The sequence below is a fragment of the Pyxicephalus adspersus genome, chromosome 2 (assembly GCF_032062135.1).
Source record: "Pyxicephalus adspersus chromosome 2, UCB_Pads_2.0, whole genome shotgun sequence".
In the NCBI taxonomy this organism is placed as follows: Eukaryota; Metazoa; Chordata; class Amphibia; order Anura; family Pyxicephalidae; genus Pyxicephalus; species Pyxicephalus adspersus.
In genome coordinates, this window is record NC_092859.1 from 95292233 (window position 1) to 95312276 (window position 20044).

Genomic DNA, 20044 nt, shown 5'->3' on the forward strand with positions numbered 1-20044 from the left:
TGAATGTCTAGGCTCCATAATTTTTTATTCTTGCTTTGATTGTGATAATAATACTAAGCTGCCTAATATGTTGAGACAAACATCTGTCCTAATTGCATTTATTAAAATAATGTACCTGTTCCTGACTTACAAAATAATTCAACTTAAGAACAAACCCACAGTCCCTATCAAACCCACAGTCCCTATCTTGTATGTAACCTGGGGACTACCTGTATATTATTGGCTACACTTTTTCATTGTTAGTAGGAAAAAACATCTTAAATAAAGATATTTAAATATGTTACCAATATTCTAAGCCAGGTTAGGGCTAATAAAACAAGTAGGTGTTGTCATTTAGTCTATGTATGGGGTTACAGCGATAAAAAAAAAGTTACACTCAGACTTCCTTAGTATTGTGAGCTGCACAGTAGTAGCTGTAGTTTAAAGCAAGATATACCCAGATCTGTGGTATGAAGCACGTTAACATGTTACAAAATACTTTTATTCGCAAATTTGCATTTTCAGTACTGATCTGCTTTGTTAGAGATTTATAAACGTAAACTTGCACTAATAGCCCTAACAGGAATATTGTCAGGGTTTCACTACAGTTTTGCTTTTGCTGATCTCCTTTTCAGAAAAGCATTTCCCTGCTTCCCTTAGCTTTGCAACCATCTGAATCTCCGCCTAAAGTATAAATTGTAGGGGTCTAAAATCATACTTCAAATCTCTAGGGATCTCTAGTCAGATGGAACAGTGCCTTGAGATTTAATTGTAGATATCAAGCTAAGAAACAAAAGATACGGGAGTACCTTGGCACCCTATTTTTGCACAAGGAATTCCAGATGAACAGAACATTATCCAGGGTATTGCTTAGGGACAATGAACTTTCCTAGATATTCCTTATAACATACCAGATCTTTGTTTTAGCTGTCTGTAAGAGTGGCAATTTGACCACCATTAAAAAGAGGAGCATTGATCCCCCTCACCACCTGTGTGGGAGCATTGTCCCACTGAATCCCAATCATTTGGCTTTAACAGGTGTTCCCTGGGATCTAAATATTGTTTTAATGGTTACTTTAGGGTAAAAACATTGAGAAGGGCTTATATAGAGGTCCACTGTGTCACTCTTCTTAGGATAGATTTTTTCCATCCTTCAAATCAAAGCATGTTTCATGTTGCATTGTCAGAAAGGTACAGTAATGAATTCCTAATTTCCTAGCAATAAGCCTGGTACACTAATCTTTGTATGACAAACTGCAAATATAATAAGAACAAACAACAGTATCTGGCAGACCCTGCTTAGAGGTCATTGTGTTTATGAATGGGATTTACTTGCACAGATTACTTGGTATAACTTCATATGAGATGTTAATAGATGATTAAAAGCAATTGTCTGATTGTCATCAAGTGGTTGAAACTTGATGCTAACATTTTTATTGACTAATCCAAGTATACATCATTGAAAAAAAACTTCCGTTTTAATTGTGAAGTATTTCAACTGGGTCTATCAAAATTATAACATTTATTTTTACCCACTAATAAACTGCAACGATAATATTAACACGCTTTTTTGGGTTTTTTATTACCCTATATTTAGAAAGCACCATCATATTATGCATTACTTTAGAATAAACAGGGACTGCAGATGACAAACCTCTATAATAGGAAAGTATAAACCATGATACAGGAGAAGGAAAGAACACTGCCCAAAAGATTTTAGAAAGCCTTTACACATAGGAAATCCAAACTCAGATAATATTTTGTAGTATATATTATTTAAAAAAAAACATGTCCAAGTGGATACAAAAACAACCTATTTCCAACAGATTTAGATCATTTTATTGTTGCAACACATATAGGTAAATTTGGATTTTACTAATCTGGTTCTTTTTTACTGATGAAAAGTTTGTTGAATGCGCTTGAAAACTAATGTGTACCAAGATCAGGGATGAAGTTGGTTTTCAAAATATAGCTTGTAAAGTTTGGCCTAAATGTGAATGTGTTCCAGAAACAGAACAAATTTGTATGTATGTTGTGTTTGTGTTAGTATTTAAAGTGTGCCTTTTTTTTCAGTTGGACCAAGCCAATTTTAAAGAAAGGATACAGGCAGCGATTGGAATTGTCAGATATTTATCAAATTTCCACTGAAGATTCTGCAGATAATCTGTCAGAACGACTTGAAAGGTAAAGAAATCTATGCCATTACCAGTTTATACCAACCTGCACGTGTATGCTAACAAACTCCAGTTTAGTGGGGCATCAATTTTAGCCTCTAAGCACCTGTATCTAAACAACAATAAAGACTTATGACAGCTGTACATGTAATAACCCTTGACTTCATTGGATAATGATGGCCAATTACTGTTGTTTTTTGTTCTCACCAAGATCAGCCATGGTGGAGGTATATGGCGGTAACATATTCTTGTAACAGTCTGGGAGAAAAATTGTTAGGGTGGTTAAAATATGCTTACATACGCAACATTCCAACACATATAATGGGAAAGATATACTACAAAACTCTATGTACATTGTTTTTTTTATAAATATATATATATATATATATGTATATATATATATATAAATAAATATATATATATATATATATATATATATATATATATATATATATATATAAATAAATATATATATATATATATATATATATATATACTTTATACATACTACATCTATGTATATCTTACCTTTTAAAAAAGAAAGCATATATTAGTGGCTGCATTTTAGAAATTATGTGTTCATAATGGCATCAAAACACATAATATATTTACTTGCAAGATGCAAAAAATTGAATCACTTTAGGCAGCCTGACAACGTATAATGTTTTTTCTATCACATTACATTAAGGAATAATAACAATAGGAATGTAAGAAAAGTTCTGTTAGGACTTTACTTTTTTTCTTCACTAATAGATAACATGTTATTCCACCAACAAGTCATCTTTGTCTGCATTGTTACCAGTTAGAATAGTCTGCCTTTGTTTTCATCTTGCAAGGCACTGGAAGAACTCCAAAAGCTTTATTTGCCTATTATTTCTGCATTGGTCTTAAGAAGTCTGGCAGTTTTTTCTAAACATACAATGTGACCTTTACATGAATTAACTCCCTGCCATGAGATACACGGTCAGCTTTCTAAATCTGCCAAATATGTGAATGAACTGGTGGTGAGCTTACGTTTTAGCACCATGAAGAATGGATCCCACTGGGATACTAAAGCCCTGGTTTTATTAGCATCCTTACTTGCACTAGCTGAGTTTCCCTGGAAATACCTGGGAATGAAGCAATGTGCTCCAAGTGTAAACGCAGCTGCTGATGGATAACTGTCTTGTTTTGTGCTTTATTTCAGAGAATGGGACAGGGAACTGGCAACATCAAAGAACAACCCCAAATTAATAAATGCACTGAAGCGATGTTTTTTCTGGAAATTTCTTTTTTACGGCATCCTGTTGTATCTTGGGGTAATTTTAATGAGTTTTACCTACTACGCTTTTTAAAAATGATATTTGAATAAAAATGTGTGTTTGTATATTTCTAGTAGTAGTTTTAGAGGTGAACTAAACATATAACTATAAATACTCTCAAGTGAAGCTTTTATATGTTTTTTCCCTGATCTAAAAGGCTTAACTGGTTATACTTGTGCACCTCAAATAAATGGAAAAACCTCCCCACCTCTAGAATTGACATAGCACAAGTCAATCAAATATGCAAAAGAAGAGGGGAGCCATCTCTACTCCTAGCATCAGACATTGTGGAACTAACCATGTCACAGTTAAGCAACATGTCTGTACAATAGTGGGGCATTCTTTCTCTGTGAAAGGTTACCTTTACCTAAATCGGAGTGACTGGTTCAATATAATAAGTTAGTGCACTTTCTATGCTCCAGTGAGGAAAGCTGCAGTGTGTGCATTTCTTTGGAAGTAGGTTGATGTACAGTAAATGAGTCACTCACTGTTTAACACATGTCATTCCCCCTATATTAAAACTGCAACAGATCAGAAAGTCAACAAGACAAGGATTTAGAAATTGGCTTTTTTTTAATAAATCCTTATCTTGTTATTCTCCTGGTTTGTACCTTTTAGAAGGAATTACCTTATATGGGAGTTTCTCACCCAACTACTTTTGTAGACAATCCCTAAAATCTGATCATGCAAGCAGGAAATATTATTTCTCTGTACATCATCAATGTACATAATGGGTCAAAGCTGCCATATTACATTTCATTATTACTTGCCAATATAATTGGTGCAGACTAAAATGGAAACATCATTTTTTTTAAAATTTAATTGCAAAATGCCTTGTATAAATATTGTACATGCCTAAGGGTTATTGTCCCCCTTAGGGTACAAATATAGGTACTTCTGGCTTTAGGAATAATCAGGTCCTAAGTAGATTTCCTTTTCACCTAAGTGGCGATACTGTTTAGTATTGGCACAGTATGTCTTGTATGTATCAACATACAAGTATCAACTGTAAGGAACCGTAAAAATCAGGTAGAATTTGTTTGCAGATTTTTTATTGTCATGAAGCTCTGAATGTTTAACTAATGATAACAATTCCAATATTAATAAAACGTCTCTATTACCTTTTAATTATTGTTGCCAATGCCAAGATTTTCTTTTCATCACCAGCACTGTATTAGAGATTTACATATAGATAAGTACTTTCTAAATTGTATAATCCTTCACACCGAGTTTATGATTACACTGAAGAATTCAGGTATTCTTGCATTTCTCAGTTATAATATGATAATGGATTTTCTGTCATGGATTTTCTGAATGGATCAGACAAAAAGGTAAAAACAACCTAAAACTTAATGGGTCACTTGGTCCTTTTCTTTAGTCACTCCTCTTTATTTTTTTGTTGATTGCATATACCAAAATTTCAGCTGCAATGATTTATAATGCTCCTCAACACCTTGCAAATTACTGACCTTATAAGCTTTATTATTAGGGATTATTCTGAGGGATCCTAAATCAATGTATTTTGTCTGTGTCCACATTGAAGTAATTTACCATCGCCCCCCATTTTAGTGTCAGCAAGTCAGGAGTTAGGGGAAATCTTGCAGACAGCAGTGAAAACCCTCATAGAGGTTCCAAGCCTTCCCAAAAGTTTAGTTATTCATCAATAATCATTCATGCTTTTTTTCGACTCTCATTTAACCTGTTTCATTTCAGATGTGTACAACTGCTGCATTGTTCTTAACTAGTATAGAGAGAAAAACAGCTTATAGGCAAACAAATGACCTTTATAAAACGATACAATGTTTCTGAACTGACAGAACAAATTAAAATTACTGACAAATGCTGGCAGAATGTATGAAGAAAGAGAAATGACACAAAATCTTTCTTGTTGTTGTCATATAAGTCAGTGTATCATAGATTTTAGATGTATTTCATATTCTTTGTGCTCAGAGGTTCATGCAGTTATGACTCCAGGTGATATGCTTTCCTCCATGCAGGTAGTACAGTATGTTCACACTTGTTTCTTTTGCTTGAGGCTGATCACATGACACCACAATAAAAGTGAGAGAGCAAGTTTCTGGTTGGACAACATCCAGCTCATCTTTGTAACTAATAGGAACTCATGTAAATAAACTCAATAAAGAAAGCTGGGCAGCAACACACAAAATATGACTGCCAACATTGTCCCTAAACTTTAACTCATTTTACCCTCACCTGCATGTGATGCATTTTGTTTCGGCTTTTCTTTTGATAGTTTAGGGCAGGGGTGTCAAACTCAAATACACAGAGGGCCAAAATTAAAACTTTGACAAAGTCGCGGGCTAACCTTGAAATTTATTGAAAAAAATGAGGAAATGTTTCCTTCGTATTAGATATAAACCCTTTTCATATGGAAACAAAGAGGTTTTGCTTCACATTCAATCTGGAACAAGCCTATAATAGAGAAAGAGTCATAACATTTTTTTTTATTTTATTTAAGAAAAAATCTTTTGCCTCTTTCTCTATTTGTAGCCTTCTGAGTTAAATTTTAATGGTAAACTTTTTGCACAGGCTAACAATAATAATAACAATATTCTTCTATGAAAATCCAACCATTCAAGTCAATGCCTTGGAGTAGCAAGGGAAAGTACATCTGAGGGGGAGTGCTGGAAATGCCAGATGCGGCCAATGCAGAGCTAAATCTTATGAGTGGCCCGCCGCTGAAACTTCCTCTTCATTGAAATAACGCTGCTACTAAAATTCCACGCATTATTTGCGTCTATAAAACAGTCCAATTTGGGGCCACGCATAGGCAGAGAGACGGCTGGGCTAAAGATGCCAGTGATGCCGGGAATTGTAGTAGCGGCGCTATTTCAATGCAGCGGCGGGCCAGCTGCTGTTCAAATTTAGGATTCCTTTGGGGGGCCAAAAAAAAGGACAGTGTGGGCCAGAATTTGACACCCCTGGTTTAGGGCATGCCACAAAAGTGTCAGGGTTTTGTCCCCTTGGAAAGACCATTGTTGCACAGATGCTAAACAAAACTCAAAATACCTTCAACCCTTCCGTAAAGTTTTGTCTTTAGGTATACTTTACATTGATGTGTAAAGCGTCCTTACAGTGTGAACTACTCTTAGCAATAATGAAGGAGTAATATCTGGTAAATGACTGCTGAGTGTGTTGTGTGTTGTGTAAAGACAGCCTGTTAACTTAATACAACAATAAAAAATAAGTCATCGAGGCCCGAAATGTACTCTGTTCCTCACAAATCCTGTTGTTCTTGGTACCGCTTTCACTCTGTTACCTTTTGATGACATTTGGAACACTAGAAAACACAGCGGTGTAAAAAGAGCCAAAGGTGGGAAACACAGTGGGTAACCTTGCATACAGAACACATGACGTGTGGTTCCTGATATGTTTTCAGGTAGCACTGTCCCTGGAATTCAAGAAGAGTAACAGAAGTAGTGAGACAGGAGCATGTTATGTTATCTTGATTAGATTGGATTGTTAGATTGGACAGGGTTCGTTTAAAGTGGAACTGTATGATCAGGCAGGTCATTATTGCAGAGGAACAGATGAAGTCCCTTCTGCAATAAAGTGTTTTACCTGCCTGGTCACTCCAGGATTCTCAAATCTTTGCTTTGCTTGCTTGCCATGGAAAACCAACATTCCAGGCTTCCCTTGCATGTGCTTGGATGAATGAAGTACCTTGTGCCTGCTTGGCAGTTACATCATCCTGGCATGGCCAATCTAATTTGGCTGAAGATCATTTGGAAAAAGGAAAAGAGAAGCAAGATTTTGGTGGTGCGTAGAACTAGAATGCAGGAAGGTGAGTTGGCTGGGTTTAGTTCCGCTTGAAGGAAGATTAAGAGTTTCACTTAATTCACTAAGCTAACTAAACTATCCATTTCAGAGTGAACATTCACTCTGCTATGTGAATAATCTAAACTATTTTAGTAAATCAACCCTTGACATGGATTTATGCAGCAAAATCAATCAGCACTCCTGATCTGCATGTTTAATGTAGGTAAGTCATCCTGGGCTCAGGAGCTACACAGCAACAAAACAGCATACAATAAATTAAACCAATAGTAGCAAGGAACTTTGTGTGGAACTGAGAAGCCAGTAACAAACAACAATGACAAAGAGCAGAGCTGGCAACCATTTAGGACAAAACCGAGATTTTAGTGTAGTGATACCTGAAGAGGTTCAAAAGAGTAAAAATGTGATATTATCAACTTTTTACAGTTCAAACCTGTTATTGTTACTTAGACAGAGGAACTCCAAAGGGTAAATTGTTAGTAAGCTGGCCTGTTATTATAAAAGAACTGTCTTTTAAAGTTTGAATATTGTTTACTTCACAGACAGAAAAAGTGAGAGGCATAATAATGTATTTGATTGAGTAACTGTTCTGAGGCAAAACCCTGATAGGTGGCTAAATTTATACAGGTAATTTGGTAAGTGATTACGTATCATTGCAGGTTAGAAAAAACTTCTGCAATAAATATTTTTGCTGTTGTAACATCTGAAAATGATTTAATATGTGTTAAATATAAAATTTGTTATCTGTCTAGGAATAGTGAAAAAAAAATATCTTAAGAAGCCAGGGTCCCCTGATTGTCTGTACCTAATATACTTAGTGTTCCCTAGTCCTACACACCTATTTACTTGAGAATACAAGGGGGGAATGTGAATGTCAAGTGCAGAAAACCATAGCTTCCAGATTTGTAGACAATTAATAAAATGTGTTTCAGTGGAAAGGGTTTTCATCTTTTCATCTCCCATCTTCTAGGAAGTCACCAAAGCTGTTCAACCTCTTCTCCTTGGAAGAATTATAGCTTCCTACGACCAAAGTAACACTGTAGAGCGGTCTATTGCTTACTACTTGGCGATTGGCTTGTCCTTACTCTTTGCAGTCAGAATGCTCCTGCTACATCCAGCAATATTTGGTCTTCATCATATCGGGATGCAGATGAGAATAGCAATGTTCAGCTTGATTTACAAAAAGGTAAGAATAGAGTATATTTTACCTAATGTTCATAGCTACTGAATTTAAACTATAATTGATTCTATCATTTTCATCCCCAACAGACTTTAAAACTGTCAAGCAAAGTACTGGATAAAATAAGTACGGGGCAGCTAGTAAGTCTCCTCTCAAACAACTTGAATAAATTTGATGAGGTAAGAGTTCAATTTAAGTTGATCTTAAACATTATTACCATGAAGCCTCAAACATCAAAGGGTATAGTTTATGGCATACACACTTGGAGCTCTAAATATCTGTTCCATCATCTTTGTTTGCATAATGCATATAAAAAACTATGACTCCAAGGTTATGTCATGTCAAAGCATGTCACACCATACTAGGGTGCCTAAATGACACGATTATATGATGGCTGTTCTGTGTCCCTCTTCCTACGTAGTTAGGCAGTTGGCAAAAATTCTTGGTTATTGTAACCCTGCTGACCAGAATTCAAAGGCCATGCAGTGCATAATTCTTTAAAAATGAATTGGCTGACCAAGACTGCCATAGTTTTGTCAAGGCCACTGAACCTCTAACATGAAGAATTTTACGTTGAACGCAAGGTAGAAGCTAAACCTAATCCTCATTCCTACCTAGTTGTTGTTTGACACCCCCTAATCCCTCAGATCTGTCAATAGTCATCTAATGTCTATAGAAATCTGCACTACTTCCCATTTTAGGCTTTGTTGGAATATAGAAATACGCACAGAACCTTCACTTTGGCTAGTTATTAAGTAAACGTCCATACCAACTGACTTGTTATATGATTTTGGAGTACAGAGGTTATCTGCTGCAGTCATTTATACCAAATACAAGGTCCAAGGAAAGAACTGACTTGTCAAATATCTGAATTATAAGATAAACTAGGTAAATACCTATGGTTACCTTAACAGAGGAACTAAAGTGCAGTTAAACTTTACGTGTATTTGCTTTGTTTATCACTAGTGACAAGAGAGTGTCTTTCAGTCAGCAGATTAAATCTTACATCATTATTCCTAATAGGCTCTTACGTATATCTTTTGTTTTTGACTGACATACTGTATAGTTAAACGTTATATGTAAGCTGAATGTGCCATAAAAATAACTAGGCTAGAGAATATGATTAAAGCAGTTTGTATGGTGAGATTTGTGACTCAATAATAATGAGTGGTACATAATCTCTGCATGTGATATATTTTATGGTTTACACTATTGCTAGCAATTAAAGTCCTGCCGCTGTTTCACAGCAGTCATACATGTACTATTCTGGCTCTGGGTGATTTATGAAGTCGTCGGAGTCAGTTACATTGTTTGTTCAATAAAGAATGGTGGGAATAGTTTGTTCTGCCTCTTACTCCATGATATGATGTGTACGCTGTCTGGGAGAAATTAACCCCGGAACCAACAGGATGTTGTGTCTGCCTGCCTCCCGTGCTGTCTTTTTACTTCAAAGCCTGTACAAGATGTGTTTAATGGTGAACAGTAACATCTTTATGTCAAAACAAATTAACTGCATGGGGAGGGCTAAAAATATGACAGATACATGTGGATGATAGTTAGGCAGTGGAAAAAAGCTGAAGGCCATATTCAGCTTTGATTATCACCGGAAAGTCCAGAAAAGGCTGCACTAGCAATGATTTATATTGGTTATCATGGCCAGTACTGAAAACAACACCTAGGCTTCCATTTTTTTTTATAGTCACTGAGACAAAACACAAATGAAGAAGTTTTGACTATACTAGATGTGTGCAAGTTCCAGGTCAGTTACTCAGAAAGTAATAAAGTTAGAGATGGCCAAATTGCTAGCTTTGATTTTTTTTAACAATAGAAAGTTCAAATATAGCATTTCTTTAATTCATAAAATAAAATATATTTAACATTATTGGATGGTTACATATCTTGGCTAGGCATTCCATTTTTCAGGATTTGCCATAAAGACAACTACAATCAAATGGAATCTGAAAAGGGCCCAGATGTTAGGATGATAATTACTCCTCTTAGCCCCTTAATGTTTTCCTTTATTTAAACAGTTCATTTTATCATGTATAGTGCCAACATGCAATGCAGCACTTTACCATAGTCATGTCGCTAACTGCCCTCCTGTGGAGATCACAATCTAATGTCTAATGTCCTTACATAGTTTAGGGTCAGTTTGGGGTGAGCCAGTTCACTTATTTTTATGTTTTTAAGATATGGGAGGAAGCTGAAGTGCCCAGAGGAAATTTATGGAACATGGGGGGAACATACAAACTCCAAAGAGACTGTGTCCAGGCCAAGACGCTAGTGCCGCAAGGCACGAGTGCTAGGCACCTAACCATACTAGCACCTACCAAACAGCTTTTGGTGGGCTAACCTTATAGGATATCAATTCATAATCTTTATTCATTTTGCAATTTTCAGTCTGCAAGTTTAATCAAACTAGCAAAACTGGTTTACCATTCCTCTTCCACACTATTTATTTTGCCCAGTGTCTGTTGCTGATAAAACTGTATGCAGTGAACAGAGTTATCTAAATTATAAAGTAGCAGGTAAACTGATACAGCATTTGTTTCATTTTGCAATTTTCAGTCTGCAAGTTTAATCAAACTAGCAAAACTGGTTTACCATTCCTCTTCCACACTATTTATTTTGCCCAGTGTCTGTTGCTGATAAAACTGTATGCAGTGAACAGAGTTATCTAAATTATAAAGTAGCAGGTAAACTGATACAGCATTTGTGAGTTCACTGTGCTTTTTCTAAACTTGGAGTTGTTTGGTCTTAGATTATATGGCCATTATTGCATAATAAATCGTATTTAACCTGTGAAATCATTTCACGGCCCTTGCTTTGTAAGTAACCGTATTCTGTTTCATTCTAAATTAATCAGCTGTGCATGGTAAAATCATTCAGTACTCACTCATGTTGCATTGGGAGAGTGCATATTTATTTAAAGTATTGCCATGAAAATGTACAGCAGTAGTGGTCAACTCTCTTGATACAGAGGGCCTATATTATGGCTCATAATGTCACTAAAGGGCCACACATAATATTCAGGGAATTCAATGTTACAGAAAGACCGTACACATGTGACTGGAGTTGGTCAAAGGCAATCAGGCATGCTTCAAGAGATGGTCAGAGACTGCTAACATTACAATAGTCTGCTAGTGATCACTGCTAATTCAGGACAGTAGGAAAAATAATGTCTGCAAGAACCAAGGGTCATGTTAAAAACAGCAAAGGACCACATGTTGCCCCAGGCCCCAGGATGAGCATCATGGATGCCTAGCCTTTGCTAAACTAAGGATGTAGCATTTTTTTATATTTGGAAGGAACAGTGGGAGATTTTTCTGTATTCATTACATCGCTTTAAAAAGAATAATACATATATAAAAAGTTCTGGGTTCTCATAAGAGAAATTAATTTCTACATTACAAATTAAATACTAAAAGTACATAGTATTTCATAGGCAGTAATCGGGAGGTCCTCTATATACAATGATGAGTGGATATACATGTGGAGTGATGATCAGCTTGTGCCTTGCAAGCCACAAAGCAACCTGCACATAGGATGTGGAATTTAGAAGGACATTACTGTAGTCTTAGTACAATTAGCTGCCACATTTCAGTTTGTTGTGAAATATAGATCTTATGTTGCCACTGTTTTCACAGTAGGAAGTTAAAAACTAGTCTCAGGAATGCACCAAAGGGAGATTTGTGCTAATATTGGAATGCCAGGCTGTAGTACCATCATATAATTTCAAAGCAAAATTAGCATTTTTAATTTGGTGGACATGACTATCGACGGTCTCTGTAAGGTGTTGCAGAAGATGTCAGCTTCATATACGATAAATTATAAATAAATATTAAATACAATTCTATAATACTCTATAACATTGTTCTGGTATTTTATCAGCATTGTCCCACATCCTTGTTATAAATAAAATGCAAATATTGATAAGTGTAATACGTTTTATATTTCTTGTACTAATGATTTATGATATATTTATCATACTATATGATATATTTCCATATAGGGGCTGGCCCTGGCACACTTTGTATGGATTGCTCCACTTCAAGTAATACTTCTTATTGGATTAATATGGGATTTACTGCAGGCTTCTGCATTTTGTGGTCTGGGTTTCCTTGTCGTGATTGCATTGTTTCAAGCATGGCTAGGCCGAAGAATGATGAAGTACAGGTACAATATTTAAATTGCTTTTATATTATTACAGTTCTTATTAGAAATGGCCTCAGGAATGTTAAGATAATAGGAAAAAATAAATATACTTCCTTGTGTCCAGTTTGCCACTTCCATCCCACAACACCTAGTTAACTGTGGTATGCAATCAATGATTGTCCAACAGAATAATATTAATAGGATTTGAGATTCATCTAAGCAGGAAAAGCTACCTGTGCCTGAAATTGTCCCTTGATTTGTTACTTAGGTAACATAACCTGTTCACACTCCTGATTTTTGCTAGTTTTGGTAAAAAAAAAAAATACTCCTAAAGATAGCAGCCTGGGTGCCAACCTGTGATTTGGTATTCCTTTAGCATGCTGATATCAGCTCAAGTGTGCTTTGAGAAGGACATCCCTCCCAATCACCTATACCTGATGCTATCTATACAATGGTAGGTGAGTTACATATAAACCCTCCATGCCGGCACCCTCTCGTGTAATAGGACTACCTAGGAGTTTGAGGCTATCAGCACCAGATACAAGGGGTTTGGGAATTGGGACACTTTTAAAAAGTTCTTATCACCGGTGTTGAAGAAAGTTCAAGCTGGTTTAGCGTCCCCAAGTAAAAGTGGGGAAAGAATTAACCCTGTAACTGCTGATTCTGCAAACACATAGGATCAGCACTATGGACAGCTCTTAACATTGTATTTCTGATTGTAAACCATTAGTCATTTTTTAAATGAGTTGAATGCAAAATTGGCAGACAATACAGTATTGGGTTGTATGTGTTTTAATATGAGGAAAAAATGTACATGAAATTATTTATTGGGGCAAATATTGTATTCCAAGGATGTGCACAAAATGTAAAAACATATTGAAAGACCTAGGATCTTTTTATGCATATGTCAGCTGTCAATAGGAAAACTGTATAAAATAACCTCTGTAAGCCATTAGTACCCATGGCTCTTATCACTGTAATGTATACTTTTTAGTAGTATTTGATATACTTTATTTGTTTAGGAATACCTGTACCATTTTAATACCATCCCTCATATAGGCCCTGATTTACTAAAGCTCTCCAAGGCTGGAGAGAATACACTTTGATCAGTGAAGCTGGGTTATCCAAAAAACTTGGAATGGATTCCTTAAAATCCTTTGCTATTTGCTAGCAAATGTTTTGAATCCTGGACCAGATCCAATCCAGGTTTGCTGGATCACCCAGCTTCACTGATCAAAGTGTATTCTCTCCAGCCTTGGAGAGCTTTAATAAATCAGGGCCATAGTATATACATACAGTATGTAGATCTTCACTTAAGCTTATCTCTGCATTGAGATGGAGAATCTGAAAATAATTGAAAATGTTTACAAAATAATTTGTATAAAGTTCATTTTAATTCTGTAATCATGAGCAAAATAAAATATTATCCACAATAAGTGCATTATATTCAGTTAGTAAAACATAAAAAGTGCTGATTTTATATGAGAGTCAATGAAAAATCACAATCAACATAAAAGTGACCTATATTTGTCCTATTTGATTTAGAGCAGACTTCCTTCTGTGATACAACGTACACAAATTTCCTTGCCTGGTCTTTTTCCAGATTCAGGAACTTTAGCCATCTTGGTTGGCAACAATTTATCTAAAAAAAATAAAGACTATAGTTTTCTTAAAATCCCATAAACTCACGGACACCCCTTACGTGCTGCGTAATATGTTGGTGCTTTTTCAATCCATTTTTTTATTATTAGTAATAATAATAATAATAATAATAATAATAGACACAGTCTGTCTAGCTTTTTAATTACAAACAAATATGAAAACAACGAATGCAGTTTCATGTGAATTTATCTTTGTCGTTTTATCTATCTACAATCTAATTACACATTTTTATTTCTCACAGAGACCGGAGAGCAGGGAAGATTAATGAGAGGCTGGTGCTGACATCTGAAATTATTGACAACATACAATCAGTAAAAGCCTATTGTTGGGAGGATGCCATGGAGAAAATAATTGAAACTATTAGACAGTGAGAATGATTCCCCTTTTTTTACCTTTTTATAGTGTATATTCCTAAATGTTCAAAAGGTCAACAAATCATGCAGTCATGTGTATATTATTTTACCTATTTCCAGATCATGTGATATATTTTATAATTTAACCTGGGGTGTATTTTAGTGTTAGGCTTACAGTTTGCAATGGCTGTCCATTGATATTGTTGTACACTATGGGCCTGATTTAATAAAGCTCTCCAAGACTGGAAAAGATAGACTATCATAAAAGAACCTGCGTGATCCAGCAAACCTGGAATGAATCTGATCCAGGTTTGAAAACATTTTCCAACTAATAGCAAATATGTTTGAAGAAACCCATTCCAGGTTTGCTGCGTGACCCAGTTTCCCCTATAAGAGTCTGTCTTTTCCAGTCTTGGAGAGCTTGAAATAAATCAGGCCAAGTATCTGATGGAGTGTAGACTGTACATAAGATTTTAACTAACAAGGTCAAAAATGTGATAATAACGAAACAATTAAAACGTGGAGAAAAAGATTGGGTTCACAGTGTTAGTATCAGAGAATTTCCAATATAAAAACATTTCTTCCACCAAATATAAAATTAAACTGTGATAACACCAATGAAAAGTTGGGCATGACTGCAAAGGAAATAAGATAACAACTGAAAAAATCCCACAGCATATTTCTCAAACATCTTCCAGTATGCTAAATGTGTATGATGACCTGTTAGGTAAATTAAACCCTTCCATGGCTTGGTTGTTTTGCCCATGCTTCGACTAGAAAATATAAAGACCTTATCAGCGTACCTGTTCTGGGTTAGTGTCTCAAAACATTGAAGCCAGAGAGTTGGCATGACAAGAAAGATCTTCTTTACAACAACTGATTATGATCAAAATATAATTTCTGCCCTTTTGATTCAGACAAGGTAAACCTACGCATAGGTTATAAAAGTCTTGTGTAAACTGAGCATGAATAACATTTAAAAAACTTCACACATTAAAAAAATGCAGCCTACTAGTTATGAGAAATGACATGTAATGACTGCGAACTTGATGGATGAGTAATAAAACAATACAAGAAACAGATCTGACGTATGATGATGCAACTTTGGACTAAGTGCTGTTCTTTTCTTTACACAGGACTGAACTGAAGCTTACCCGGAAGGCAGCCTATGTGCGATATTTCAACAGCTCAGCTTTTTTCTTCTCAGGCTTCTTTGTGGTCTTCCTTTCCATTCTTCCACATCTGCTTCAAGAAGGGATTACCATCCGTAAAATCTTTACCACCATTTCATTCTGTATAGTGTTGCGAATGGCTGTTACACGTCAGTTCCCATGGGCTGTTCAGACCTGGTATGACTCTCTGGGAGCTATCAATAAAATACAGGTACTTTTTATATTCCCTTATGTGCCATATTACTGTTTTATGGAAGGTCCTCTAAAATGGTGAACTTATAATAGGAGTGTAAGCAGGAGCTGCCCACCTCTGTCTATACACAAAATTAATGTTTTAAGGCTATATCCACCAGGGTTTCCCAGGTTTTATTGGAACTTAGCAGACTCACAAACTGGCCATACTCATGGCAACTTTAGAACAACTTTTTTTATCTACCTGGTAATTGATCATTACATTAAAATGAATTGAAATCAAGGAAAGCGATCATTGGGTTCAAACAAAGTACATTTTAATTACAACTCCTTGTGGCCAATCAAAATCAACAACTTCCACGTTTCCTCCTGCACATGATTATAAATTTTTATTTTTATATCACCTCACACTTTATTAAATGATTCCCAAGTTCATGTGTGGACTCTTCAGCTGATTGCAATAAACTTTAGTAACACAGGCTCTATGAATGGAAACAGATTCTATGCTTTGGAATATTTGTTAGCAGCTGGTGAGCAAGGCTGTTGACAGGATAGAATAGGATATTACCTGAATAAGACAAGAACTAGGGGGAATCTACAATTCTAAATCTGTAATACAGTCATTGTTTTAGATACTGTAAGCTTGTAAAAGTTTGAAAGCACTTCATACTTGACTTTTGAATTGACCTATTTAAAAATCACTAAACACTAATTTTTCCATTTATTATCTATACCTTTTCTGACATATTGCTTCAAAAAAATTTTTGTTTAAAGCTACGGTAATATAATACATTTCTACACCAAAATGAATAAGCACCATACACACAGAACTTTTCAGTTCTATAGAGAAGGGAAGGGGGAGAATAAGGGAGAGGGACCCCTACTGATAGAAAATTGACAGCGGCCCTCCCTGGTCGGTTGTTTAATGATCCATCATGGCCGATTGCTAAATGACATTAGGTGATCGCTATAACATTCTAGATTTTCATCCAAGGTGATTACAGCTGTTTGTGTACATAGCTACATTAGTCTGTATTCCTATTCAAAAGATTTTCATAAGTTCTGATTCAGACAAATCTCTCCAAAGGGAAACCAGATGGTAATAAATCTCTAACTCTTCCACAATCAGCCCAAAATAAAATAAGACTACTGTCGGCAGTCTGAATCTCTTGCTGGTATACGTGCATTAAGCATTGTTTTGCATTACATGCATTTTAAATTCTTTTACAGGACTTCTTGCAAAAAGATGAACACAAGTCACTTGAGTACAACCTGACAACCACAGAAATGGCAATGGAGAATGTTACAGCTTTGTGGGATGAGGTCAGTATAAAACTGTAGTTTGTCTATATTTGTGAACAAAATTGAGAAAAAAAAGCTGTGTTCAGAAGTGCCATTGATGAAAAACATGTCATAATGATCTTTTAGTAGGGTCTTAAGAGTTTACCTAAACATGTATTTTAATTTCGTGCTGCTTTTAATGCTGCTTCAGTGCTCTATATATGAATATAATTCAGAAGCAAAGAAGAAAACTTTATAGGATTTTCTGCTTTCAAAACATTTATAGTGCTATATAACATATATAGGCTCCATATTAAGGATACTTTTTAAGAAAAAATAGCCCGCATTTTTAGTAAGGTCCAATTAGATTTTAAAATTCGAGTCGAGTGGCTAAAATAAAGTTTCTTATCCTTGTGTTAAAACTTTGTGAACTGAGCCTGTAGCTTGATAAAGACATCCTGGATGCCAACATGACCTGTTATGCCATGTTACAATATTTTGATCCTGATGACCTGTTTCGCTGTCAAAATACATATTTAATTAGAACAAATCTTCTACATTTTTACAAATGTTTATATAATCTGTTATTTTACAATATGTAAGTGAATTATATTAAGTAATATTTTTATGTGTCTTTTTTGTCCATACAGGGACTTGGAGAAGTTTTTGGGAAAGCAATGCTTGAAAATGGAGGCAGTCCTTCTAAGGATGACCCAGATATGTTGTTCAGTAACTTCTCATTGCATGTTACACCAGTGCTTTCTAACATCAATTTTAGTCTTGGAAAAGGGGAGTTACTAGCAGTTGCTGGGTCTACAGGATCTGGAAAAGTAAGTCTTGGCTCAGATATTGCATGAGTAACATTAATTGACATAAAGACATAAATGACATAAAGTCATAAAATAATTAAAATACATTACATATTTTTTTTTACTTCAATTTTTTTATGAAAGATAAATAATTGACAATTTGGTAAGCAAATGCTTCTTTTGAATTTCCAGGCTTGGCATGAATTTCCTAACTCCAATCATTATGTTTCTCCCTTTATTGCTTCATAAGGTGATTTACCTTGTGGATGCAAATGTGATTTTTATTTGGCCAAGTTGCTGCAATCTGTAGTATTAGGTAGCCCCATTAGAGATTTGAGCCAAGCACCTACCACTGCAATTAATGATTACATTCACACAATCAAGCACTCCTTTAAACATGGGTTAAGCAATATTCATTTTTATTGCTGGTCAAATACAGCAGTGTGAATAAACACACCTTGGTCACAGCTAATGTAAACTTTTCCTGTTGAAGAGCATACAACTATTGAAGAGCATACAACTAAATACATTATAATACTGACCTATGCTCTTTTATCTATTGGAAACATATATATGTCTGAAAGTTTACAGACTGCTGCTGGCAAAAAACACTGAAACGTCTATTTTGTTTGCTTTTACTATTTTTGAAAAGGCTGTAATAAAAGAAATTTCCAGTCTTATCTTACCAGAGAAGATTGGCCTTCACTGTCAGCTGTAGTAAAAATGCAAAAACACCAGCAAATTTGTACATTTTTTAAATGTTGCAGCTGATCTACTGTCACGTGTCAATTTAGTATTCATTTTGATAATCTAGTGAAAATAAGTAAAATCTTACCTTACATCCTTACTAGATCTTCTAGACTCATCAAACTGGCTTATAAATTGTTTTTAAATGAGAATTTGTTAAGCTTATTTAAAAAAACAGGTGCCTCCACAATTGTAGAGAATTGTCTATTTAAAATAAGAAAGACAACACTTCTGGACATAAGGCAGCTTAGTTGTAGTCTAGTGTAAAACTCACTTGAAGGAGGTCAAATGCAGCTCAGAAGTCAGATATACCTGTCAATGAATTTGTCGTTTTTAAATGCACCAAGTGGTGGTTCATAATTTAGACAACTAAAAAGATAAAGTCTCCAAAGCTATTGGCTCTGCTATGTGGTGTTGGACCTAAAACTAAAAAATGGTCAATCAGCAACAGCTTGAGGAACCCCCAGCAACCTTAGGATGAACGCTAGGGTTCCATGAAGCCCTGATTAGGATCAGGTGCTTTAGAACCGGCGTGCCCAACAGGTGGATTGCAATCTAGATCGGAAAGGAAACGCGAGTAGATCGCGGAGCCCTGCCTTTCAAAAAAAACTCGCACAGAGGAGTTATTAAGTCCGGGTTTTTATTATTGGTAGATCATTTTGACTTGGCCATTTTAAAAGTAGCTTGCAAGCAAAAAAATTGTGGGCACCCCTGCTTTAGAAGCTTTAAAAGTAATAATTTCTTGGATTCTTCTAAATTAATTTAAGGTACGTTTGTACAGATTGTGTAAAGGGTCCTGATCTCCTTGGGTTCACTGTTGTGTCAACAAAGGACAGTTCTTTTTGGCAAAGAGGAAAGAAATTTCACATGAACACCTGAATTAATTTGTACATAGATGCAAAATGTTCCTATTCTCTATGACGTCCTCAAATTACGCTAATTGTTTTCACTGAGATGATTTATGTTTTACACTTGCGTTGAAGCCCTTGGCTTCATGATGACCTTAAACGGAAACCAGAGATAAGACTGGTACTAAACTGAAATATGTAACACCTTTCCCTGCATTTCTCAACTCTGCTTTGATCAAGGTTGTTGGCTACTAATTAACTAAGGAGTTACAGCGGCTGTCAAAATGGGAGCTGCAGTCAATCTTCTGATTATCTGTTCATGGGACATTTGGGAATATTTTACAAGGTTGATATCAGAGGTTGTTTATCAAAGTGCAAGACATTAACAGTTGA

General features: G+C 35.5%; 1 protein-coding gene across 2 annotated transcripts in view; it reads left to right on the forward strand.

Annotated features, from left to right (window-relative positions):
- CFTR (CF transmembrane conductance regulator) overlaps positions 1 to 20044 on the forward strand; it is an 84983-nt gene that overhangs the window by 12297 nt on the left and 52642 nt on the right. For both annotated transcript variants that reach the window (XM_072401562.1, XM_072401561.1), the window contains exons 2-10: positions 2053 to 2163; positions 3340 to 3451; positions 8223 to 8438; positions 8522 to 8611; positions 12445 to 12608; positions 14491 to 14616; positions 15739 to 15985; positions 17197 to 17289; positions 17898 to 18077. In XM_072401562.1, the coding sequence (XP_072257663.1) occupies positions 2053 to 2163; positions 3340 to 3451; positions 8223 to 8438; positions 8522 to 8611; positions 12445 to 12608; positions 14491 to 14616; positions 15739 to 15985; positions 17197 to 17289; positions 17898 to 18077 (1339 nt within the window). The remainder of the gene's footprint in view (positions 1 to 2052; positions 2164 to 3339; positions 3452 to 8222; positions 8439 to 8521; positions 8612 to 12444; positions 12609 to 14490; positions 14617 to 15738; positions 15986 to 17196; positions 17290 to 17897; positions 18078 to 20044) is intronic.